At 45.7% G+C, this 10522-nt stretch overlaps 1 protein-coding gene across 1 annotated transcript in view; it reads right to left on the bottom strand.

The window, feature by feature from the left end:
- Positions 1 to 245: 245 nt before the first annotated feature.
- Positions 246 to 10522, bottom strand: part of CASR (calcium sensing receptor) — a 41625-nt gene continuing 31348 nt past the window's right edge. The window contains exons 4-6 of the mRNA XM_053936595.1: positions 9864 to 10094; positions 6260 to 6383; positions 246 to 3398 (exon numbers count right to left, since the gene is read on the bottom strand). Of these exons, the coding sequence (XP_053792570.1) occupies positions 1948 to 3398; positions 6260 to 6383; positions 9864 to 10094 (1806 nt within the window). The 3' untranslated portion in view covers positions 246 to 1947. The remainder of the gene's footprint in view (positions 3399 to 6259; positions 6384 to 9863; positions 10095 to 10522) is intronic.

The raw sequence follows: 10522 nt of genomic DNA, 5'->3' as shown, positions 1-10522 counted from the left end.
ATATTGTCATTTGCCAGCCTTACAATTATAGAGTTGGTCCTTATGTGGTGCAGTTAAAATTTGAGCCCACTCCAAGGGGGATGTAACAGATCAACAAAAGGGTTAAAACAACTTTGTCTGAATAGCCTGCTTCTTCGGGTTCTGGACTTCCACTTTGCTCCTGTAAGTCAAAACTTATCTTCCTTGTCAACAAGTGGAGGTGGCAAAACAAAGTTTTTATACAGTAATCTCACCTGTAAGTTTTATTTGCCTGCCCTGGCAGAAGAACAACCAAGCAAAAACAGTAACAAGAGAGTTGTGGTGTTTCCCCCAGTGCATTCGAACACAGTCCTTTTGTCTCTGCTCACACTGAGCTGCAGGCCCATCTACCTTTCTAGAAGAGGTCTAGACTACCTTCATGCTCAATGAGGGAGGGTACTGACATCTTCCTGACAGATGCTTGATCTTCCACAGGGAATCTGGGAAGAGGGAATTAAATTCTTCAGTGTAACCCTAGTCCCTCCCACCAGGCTGTCCAGGGATGTTTCTTCTCTCATTAGGCTGCAACAAATCTCTCTGCAAATGACTCTCTTCAACTTTTCCAGCACAAATCAAAAAGAACAAGGCATGCCTTAAAAAACCAGGAGCACTTATGTCTGCTTTAGGAAGAGTAGAACAAGAGTAATCAAGTTCTGCTATGCTCTCTGCTGACATCCTTAGTGTTTTTCTTTAGATACAGTCCACCATTCTTGTGCTAGGTGCCCTCTCTTCAAACTCGGAAATAACCTAGTAGGTGGCCTTTAGGAGAAAAACTGTATCCAGTTCATCCATTTGTCTCTATGTGTGTCCAAGAACCTAGGTCTGAATGTCTTTCTCACCCAGTCATCTACCATCACGCATGCTTCAGATATTTACTGCTCCGGTGATCCTATTACCTCCTCCATCCCCAACTCCATTTCCACTTGTTTCATTTGCTGTGCCAGGCCCACGAGTACCGCCAGGACTGTCGCAATGCTCCATGTAGGTGTGAGGCAGATTAATACAGCAAAGCACAACACTGACTATGGTGTGAAAGGGTTAGCCATGTATGCCTTGTGGGAAAGTACAGCAGCAACACTTGGTTAAGCATACAACTACTAGCGACATAATCAGGGATACATCTCATTGTGCTTTTGCAGCGTTCTCTGGGAGGGATTTACAAGCTGTTCTCCCCCTCCACCAAAGCAGGCAGGCTGGAGGTAAAGCTATTTCAGCTGGAGGAAACCAGTAGGAATCTAAGTAGCTTGGTCTAGTGCAATGGAGTCTACGGAGAGTATTGTCCAGTATTTCCTGTTGGGCAGAAAGGAGAGACTGGGGCATTACTAAATATAAATAGCAGGGCGCTCTGTCACATTAAATACTTTACATGTTCACACCCTTGGCTGTACACAGCATGTAGGATGTTGGGGGCTTTTTTATTTTCCCCATGACTGTGCTTTCCTGAAGTGAAATCGTGTACCTTGCTTTTGTAGAGCCAAGAGTCCTGACGCACGCACATGGTTACAGATCACATATACTGGATAAAGAGGGAATATCATACACAGTGGGAGAGAGGAATATTATACATAAATGTAAAAGCAGGGTATAGTGGAATTGCCTAGTGCCTCCCATAGTCAGCTGAGTTGCAGTCTGGCAGGAAAAGCTTACGGAGGCAAGGCAGCATGCAAACTTCTGCTTAAGCCCCACCAGAGGCGATCTTCACTTGTCCTTCTGAGATGTCCTGGTTTCAATAAAGCAAATGCAAATTCAGTCCAAGGCTCCCCAGACACAGTCCTTCCTCTGGAGGCACATGTGCTACCCTGCTGGCGCTAACTTTAAGGTGTGGTGGGGCTGTGTCACAGCACTGTGTCTTTGTTGCCTTTCCTGTTCAGAAGCAAGAGGTGAGCAAGTTCCTCTTGGGGCTGGTGTACTTTTTGCAATCTTCTTTCGTTAGGAATGTACCGTATTCTCTGTGACAGAGCCACCTCCAGTGCCTATAAAATTTCGGGAGTTAACCGATGGCAGGGAAGGCTCTGCCTCAGGGCTTGGTCCCTCTTCTTTGTTGTCTCCCACCACCGACTCCTGTGAGCTGGTCTCTGGGCTGGAAGCTGCCTGGAAGCCAGGCTCAGCCCCGAGGGGCTCATTGATCTGCAGGGGAAGCAGGGCCCGGTGCCGCATCAGGCTGTCGTCACTATTCTGGGCCTCCAGCGAGTTCTGGCGCTTGGCGTTCCTGTTGGCCATGGCGTTCTTCTGTGGCTCCTCAAAGCTCAACGACAGGGTGACCGTTCCACTCCCAAAGCTGACTTTCTGCTTGCACCCGCGCTGCTGCTGGCGTTGCCGCTCGGCGCAGGCTGGTAGAGGAAAAGGGTCCTCGTGGTTGCTTTTGCTGCTGATGGAGGAGGAAGGGGTGGAGCCAGTGGAGCCCCCCAGACTGTTGGAGCGCTTGCGGGACACATTGCTCCGTCTCAGTGTGGCCCTGGCAGCCACTTTGAAAGCGTGGGCAGCTGTGCTGCAGCGCACCTCCTCAATTGTGTTGCGGGAGGGCTTGAAGAGGATGATGTAGACTTTGTTGAAGAAGATGCAGGCCAGAAGCCCAAAGCTGGCAGCCAGTATTGCAATCACCTCCACAGCAGACACGAACTTGCCGTACGTGCTGGCATAAGCAGGGATGAAGGAGATCCACACGATGAAGAATATCAGCATGCTGAAGGTGATGAACTTGGCCTCGTTAAAATTCTCCGGCAGCTTTCGAGACTTGAAGGCGAAGAAGAAACAGATGGCCGCCAGTAGGCAGGTATAGCCAATGAGGAAGCCGAGGGCCATCAGGGAGCCTTCATGGCAGGTGATAAATATGATCTCATCCTCCAGTTCATGGTTTCGGTAACTGGATGGTGGGGCCGTATAAAGCCAAATCACACAGATGACAATCTGCACAAATGTGCACAAGAAGACTAGGAGGAACTGAAGGTTGAGGCCCCACCACTTTCGGTGGAGACTTGTGGGGATCTTTGCCTCAAAGACAAGAAGGACACGGTTGGTTTTCACCAGGATGCAGGAGATGCAGAGGACAAAGCTGATGCCAAAAGCTGGCTGCCGCAGACGGCAAGTCCAATTCTGGGGCTCACCAATGAAGAACAATGAGCTGGAGAAGCAGCATAGCAAGGAGAAGAGGAGGAGGTAGGATAGCTCCCGGTTTGTGGCCTTAACGATGGGTGTATTCCGAAATTTGGTGAAGACTCCCAGAACAAAAGAAGTCAGGAAAATTCCAAGCACAGCAAAGAGAGTCAGAGCAATCCCAAAGGGCTCAGTCCAGGCCAGAAACTCTATCTGCTTGGGGATGCAGGACGTGTGGTTCTCGTTGGACCAGTAATCCTCAGGGCACTTGTCACAGGCACTTGCATCTGAAAAAGAAGTGACAAGGAGAGGGAAAGTTTGTCAGAATGAGAGGCTGAAGTGTGGGATGACATATATGGCAGCTACACACCAGCCTTGATCTTAAACACATGGAGTGTTCCACTCCTGTGTGCGGATCCCCAGAGTCATATGTTGATGCCTCGGAGTTTCTTACTCTGAAACAACCAACCTCCCATGGGCCATATAGCAAAACACAAAATATGCTTGGTTCTGGCTTAAAAGAAGTCCTGCCTCTGCACTCATGTTTTTTGTAATCCATTTCTTGGCAAAACTTTGCAAACTTTGATTGCTATCAACTCTTACACAGGCTCTGGTTTTCCCTCTTGTTCCTTTACTTTTATCTTCTACTGCTGTCTGTCTTCACGCCTCTCACACTTTTATCATCATTTGAATATCCTGCCTTTTTCTATTACAGAGAAAATTAAAAACGTGCTTGCCTCCTTAAATGATTTGAAAGCCTATTTCGTATTCCATGGAGGCAAATCTTAGTGTTTAAATTGCTCTTCCCTGAAGGCAGGCAATGCCCTTGACTTGCAGCACATTCTCATTTCATGTTGGAATGCCAGGGAAAGATGTGTCTTAATAATATCACTCTCCCTACACCCATCAAATGTCCCCCTAATACTTGCAAAGGGAAAATTGGTGCCTCCATCTCCTTCATGAAGGTGGTTGGGCCTGCTGTGATAGCATGGCCATGCCAATGGCTTGCATGATCAAAAAGTAAGGACCTGTTGCTTCTGCTCTTCTTCTTTGACTCAAATGGGTCTTGTGCTCTAGCAGGGAGGGTCACAACTCTTTTGATGGCAGTAGAAAGGGGTTGAGAGCAGAGGGTTGGAGGTCTCAACTTACCTCTGCTTTTGGGATCCCAGAAGGATAGCAAGAGGGCTGCAGAATCCACAAACTCCTTTAACAGCAAGCACCCTCTGAGTTTTGCACCTGAGCACAGACACAGACTCTGACAACAGCTTCCAGAGCAGAGATTGATGCTAATGAGAAAGTCAGGAATGCCCAGCTAATGAGGCCAAAGGTTTTCAAGCTCTCTTGTTCTTGAGGTGTGGTTGGAGAGACCATCCATGACCTGGTATGACGCTGCTTTCCTACGGACTTTTTGCCCAAGGCCTTATTTGAAAATCTGGCACTAGATGCAAAAGCTCAGTCAGAAGCTGTTATCACCACATAATTTCATTTGCATCCATTCAGCCAATAATTCTTATTTTTCTTGTGCCTTTTACCTGGAAGTTCATTACAAACTGCAAGCTGCAGACAAAGCAAAGTTAATTTTGTGTAGCAGGGAATCTAGCAGCCTCTGCCAGAGACAGCTATTTAGCACTGCACCCTAAAGACAAACTTTCACTGCTGTCTTGTGGTGGCTTAGAGACCATGCTGCCACTGAAGGGAGTAAACTAAGTCTCCCTCCTCCTGCAAGACTGCTCATTCTTTCCCCCTCCCTTGCGTTGTTAACACTTGAGGGCACACAGCTTCTCATTCTAGTTAGAAACTCAGCCTCCCAAGAGCTTGTTTTCAGGAAGACCAAAGACCTGATCCAACTCACTCCATGGTTGCACAAGTGCCAGCACTGCTCCCAGGCAAAGTGTGGGAGCAAACAGCTGGGAAAGGTCAGATTGCTTCCACTGGTAGCATCACTGTCTCAGCTGGATGGAATTGGTTGTAAAGCTGCTCTCTATGCCTATAAAACTGGCAAGCACAGGACATAAAGACTGTTACTGTCAGCTGAAATTGCAGCAGGAAACTGTAGAGTCAGAAGACAGTCACCACCTCAGCCCCATAAATTTCACCTCCATACCAGAGCTAGCTCCCAAAATTATGTGAAAAACACCAGAAGATCCCTATTACACATGACCAGAATTGCTTCTATTCAATCTGAAAATCCTGCTTCCAAGCATCTGTAAGTATCCTATATGGTCATGCTAAAAAAATATCATTCCTGTCCAATAGGACACAAATTAGATTCTCCCAAAGAACACTTGTTCAGTTTTGCAAACAGTTTACTGAATTGCTCATCTCTGGCAAGGTCTGCAGTGTTTGCTGGGACCAGTGCACCGGAGAGGGTGTGAGGAGGTCCCAAGAGCCTTACAGTGTTGAGAGGACTGATATCCTGAAATATTTTACTTGCCTTCATTACCCTGGGGATGCCCAACACTGAGGGAGCACTAGTGGTGTTGGAAATTCAAAATTTTTAAACCATTTCTAGGCCTGAGTTTACTTTTTCCGTCTCTTCCAGAACCTGACTAGCTTGATCCAAGCTCCCAATGAAACAAACAAAAAACGTGTCCATGGTGCTTCGCAGGATCCACAGATTCTGATCTTTTGTAGTGCCAGTGATCAACAGAACCTGTAGTTGGTGAGTCCATAAAGGGAAATATTTCTCTCTGCTTGTGAAATCTGGGATGTAATGGATGTTTTTTCTTTGTAAAGCATGAAATAAAACCCTGACATTTTGAGGAAAACATGGGGGCAGACAGATAACTACAGAATTTAGGATGGGGAATCTCTCCCTCCTCCAGGTTTTTGGAGGAAAAAAAGCTACTGCTACAGTGCAATGGAGTTTGCTTGTGGCTGCCTGAGAGGCTTTCTATATGTAAGTTGTTTTTCAGGTTCTCTGCCTTAATTTTCCTAATGCAGAGCAGAAGGGACAAGCAGGCTTAGCAGTAGACAGGACCTGAGGACCACGGGACTCAACTCCTGTAAGCTTTTCAGAAGTCTGTGAAGCCTGCTGGCAAGGCAGGCACCAGCCCAGGCCTGCAGGGAAGTGATTTCAGCACAACTGCAGGTGGTGCCTGGAGGGCACTGCCCTAGACAAGGCCCAGAGCAGCTCTGTGGGCGTTACCTGTCTCATCACTGTACTCCCCATCGGGGCAGTCCACGCACTCGAAGCAGCAGGTGGGCTCCCCCTCAATGATGCCCTTCCTTGTGCCTGGCAGGCAGTCCCTGCTGCAGTTGGAGAAAGGCACCTGAAAGAAAAGAGCAGGTTAATGATGCCAATGCCTTACTATGGCAAGATCTTGGCTTCCACCAAGGGTATTATTGCTTGGTTGGCATTGCTGGATGAAGACCCTCAAATGCTCACCTCTTCCTCCCACAGAACAGACACATTTTGCACAATAGTCCTTCCCCAACCCACTGCAGTGAGATTTCTCTGAAGGAACACATCAAGAGATAGTAAGGAAGATCAGCAGACCTTTGTAATCTCTACTGTGTTGTGGGCATAGCAAACTGGAATGTGACCATGATGTACATACCCCAAAACAGTCATTAGATGGTTAGAAGAAAAGACAATCAATCTCTACTGGCAAGAATTTGAGTCAGCCTTGGAGATGATGGGCCCTGACGTCTGATCCCCAAGCTGATATATTGCATATTTTCTGCTAAAAATTCATGGGAATTGTTAAAAAAAAAAAATTTCTGAAACTCGCTTCTTCTTTAAGAACACTGAACATCGAAAGATGCAAATCAGTGGTGCTTTACAGATCCAAAGATTTCCAGACCTCGCTGCTGTAAATGACGTCACCTGCTGGCTGTGCATTTATGCTGTGCCTGAGCCCACCTGAGCATTGTAGTGTCCTGGCAGCAAGTGGTTGCATGGGCACACTTGTATGTCCCAAGTAGTACATGGGACATACAAGTCCCATGCCTGTATGCCTGTAGTACACTGACACAAAGACTTCAGCATGAGTGGAAGCCTGGGCCTTTGTCACACAGAGTTATGACCCGAGGTTGAGCTCAGCTCTTTCCAAATAAATTAGAGAGCTGACACAGAACATGGCCTTCTCAGCTCAGGAGAGTTAAACCTACCATTGCCACTGCTAGCAAAGTACCATGATCCATACATAGTTAATGGCTGTTCTGTTTGGAAGCCTCCATTCACCTATTGGAAGTTTGATGCTAGTTTACCCAAGTGCTGCCAACCTGCTGATCTCCAGGAACCTCCTGTGTTGATGCACTTATGCTATGAGTCCTAGCTGTGGTTTGGAAGTTGCCTAGCCACAGAGGATGCCTTAGCTACAGGGAAAGCAAAGCCCTTGCTAATGACAATTGCTATGCAGAGATGACCACTCTGTGGCTCAGGTGAGGGCAGTCTGTTACCTATCACTCTGAAGTGCAGCTGCAGCACAGTTTGGGAATGCTGTTCCTAAGCTGTTCATCAGGATTACATCATTGATAGGACATACACAGGGCAACTCCCTGCAGCTCCCAGCTTGAAGCACTCTGCTGTTAGTGCCTATTGCTATAAATACAGTGCTCCTATTCCTTGGGACAGTCTTTCAGCAGGCAGTGCATCCATGAAGAGGACTTCATCAGTCTAGGCTGTCTTTCTCTAGGCTGCCACCAGATTTTTAACAGAGCTGAATCAAAGGCCTGGCTGAAGTTACATGCTGCTTCCCCATTATCTACAAAGTTGATTGAGCTTCCAAGGAGGAAAATTAAATCGCTTTGGCATGAGTTTATCTTGACAAATACATGTTGGCTTGTTCTTATCAGTTTATTATCCTTTAAGTGTTTATAAATGGTTTAATTTTTTTTATCAAGTCTTTTAGGTTACTGAAGCTCAACTCAATTGTGTATAATTCCCTTGGTTCTCCTATAACTGCTTTAAAACCAGGTATTATGATTGCTCTCTGATCCTTTGAGACATCATGCATGCTCCACATTTCTCAAAGATGGATTGCTAGTACTTTTGTGATTGCTTTGGCTGAATTCTTAAGTATTCTGTGGGGAATTTCATCAGGTTCTGCCAAAATGAATCTATCTATCTTACCTGCTCTTTAACTCATGCTTTTGCAAGTCTGCCCAATGCTCAACTTCCTGAATGTTAAAATTACCTACATTTAAACTTTTGTTGGGGATGACAAGAGGCACAGTGAGTGAAGTACTGGCTACTCTTTTTGAACAGAGCCTTTTATCTGAAAGAAATTAGAAATATATAAACTGAAAAAAAGGCTGCAGCAGACACAGAGATTGCAAACCCCTCCACTGCACAAAATTTACATGCCCTGGCACTACAGTCAGCAACATTCTGTCACATTTTTAACAGTTTAGGACAGAGAATGAAGTTAAATATCACACTTCCAGAGAAATTTAGACCAAGAGAATACAATCACTCAGATTAAGTAAAAAACAATGAATTCTAACTGTTGGAAAAGTGCAAGATTCATTTGCAACAATCAGAAGGAGGGATTATAATATCAGGGGTTTTTAAGTTCCACTTGTAGTTTGTGCTTAGAGACTCCAGGTGGACTTAGAAAAGCTCTGAGCTCAGTATTTCTGTGGTAGTATGTTCTGTTCAATTCATGCCTCCTTCAGAGTGCTCTGGACTTGAACCAGAAGTGAAGTTGGAGTAAAGGAAAGGCTGAACTCATGCTGTAACTGTTTTGGGCAAGTAGCTAAGGCAGAAGCATTACCTGATCTGCCAGCCAATGTTAATAATCACCTGGAAGTGAATTGCCTCGTTCATTAATCAGGTGCTGGCTTAACACATTGAAACATCCCAGCAGGGCCTGGCAGTGACATTTCTGAGCTAATACTCTACTCCCTGTGTCAATTCCCAGACCAGAAACCATATGCCCACTCAGTATTCCCTCTGGGAGTCAGAGTTTCTGCCTATCTGGCTGCTGCCAGCTATGACAGCAGCTCATTTGGCTCTGGTCTGGAGATGTCTGCAGCACATTTCCATCATGTGGGTCAGACACAGCCTGGCTGCTAGTGACAATAATTATGCTGAAAAGATTAAATATATGCAAGACAGTGGAGAAGGACTTAGGCCTGACTGAAGTCAATTGATACCTCTTGAGATATCTGAGGCTACTTCTGAGGCTGCAGAAGCATCCTCAAGGAGAATAAAAAAAAAAAAGGTAGCAGGTGCTGGCATCTTCCACTATTTGAGCACCGTGTCCAAGTTAACCCAGGCAGATTGACGGGGCTTGTTCTGTTGGTTTGCAAGACAAGGGTGTGAGGAAGGCTCTGGGACTTGGTGGGTGAAGCTAGCAGAAAGAATTGTGAATATAACTAAGAGCAAGAAGAGACACTTCTTGATACAGAAATAATGGGAGTGAAAGAGATGGCTCTTTTCAGCAATGAAACTCCTGAGCTCAGAAAAAATTGATTTTGTCAACAACCAGACTTGGGTAATGAATTTTTCATCCTTTTGAAACCTTACTATAAAATTCCACTGTATCTGCTTGGGCTAGGGAAAAAAAGACATAATTTAAAACATTAATATCCAAGGTGAACAAATGTACAGAAGGGGAGGAGACATTGTGTGTTGTTTTAGTGTATAAGAAGGGTATGAAAGACTATGGTGGAGACTGTGTATACAGTAAGGTGAATGGATCCTATCATGAGACATAGAGCCATAATATGAGGAGTGTGCAGGGCTAGATCAAATTTCAGCTTGTGGATCAGGAAAACATTGCTGTGAGGATTTAAGCACTTACCTCCTTAGAGAATCCACCCCATAGGATCTTGTTTTCATTGATAAAAAGCCTCTCCCCTTTCTTGGCATAAACGTTGTAGTGCCCAACCTCTTCAAAGACGACTGAGCCATCCTCCGGAGAGAGATGCCAATTGATTATTGAATAATTTCCTACCAGGTCCCCAAACTCATCAAAATCCACTTGCTCCCCCATGTTATTGGTGAAATTTAAGTGTCGCAGATGCTTGAGAACCTAGAGAGAGACAGAGAGACACTATGAATGCCTGTGTGTTACAGCCCGACCACAGCACACATCTGCTACAGGGACAGAACTGGGAAGAATCACTTTACTACAAACTTTAATCACTTGAAATCTTTTATTTGCAGCAGTAGGAGGTTTTCTATCACATGAACACACAACTGCCCTCTGGGTGGTTGGCAACCCATCTGTAACACTTACTGATGCTACCCCATCATCCATTTAGCATTCCTCTTTGCTCCTCTGAGTCACCTCTGCAAGCCCAGAGCTCTTTGTTAGGACCAGGGAAGTGGCAGCAGCCTCTCATGTGTTTCAGTCACCCATGCATTGCTGTCACCCTACTCTTGAAACCACTGCATGAATGCTCTCAGTTGGTATCTCTAGTCTCTGAATGATTGATCACTCATAAACAGGAGTGCTTG

This window comes from Vidua chalybeata, chromosome 2, assembly GCF_026979565.1.
Source record: "Vidua chalybeata isolate OUT-0048 chromosome 2, bVidCha1 merged haplotype, whole genome shotgun sequence".
In the NCBI taxonomy this organism is placed as follows: domain Eukaryota; kingdom Metazoa; phylum Chordata; class Aves; order Passeriformes; family Viduidae; genus Vidua; species Vidua chalybeata.
Note: the sequence above shows the minus strand (reverse complement) of the source record. Positions and strands in the feature narration are given on the sequence as shown.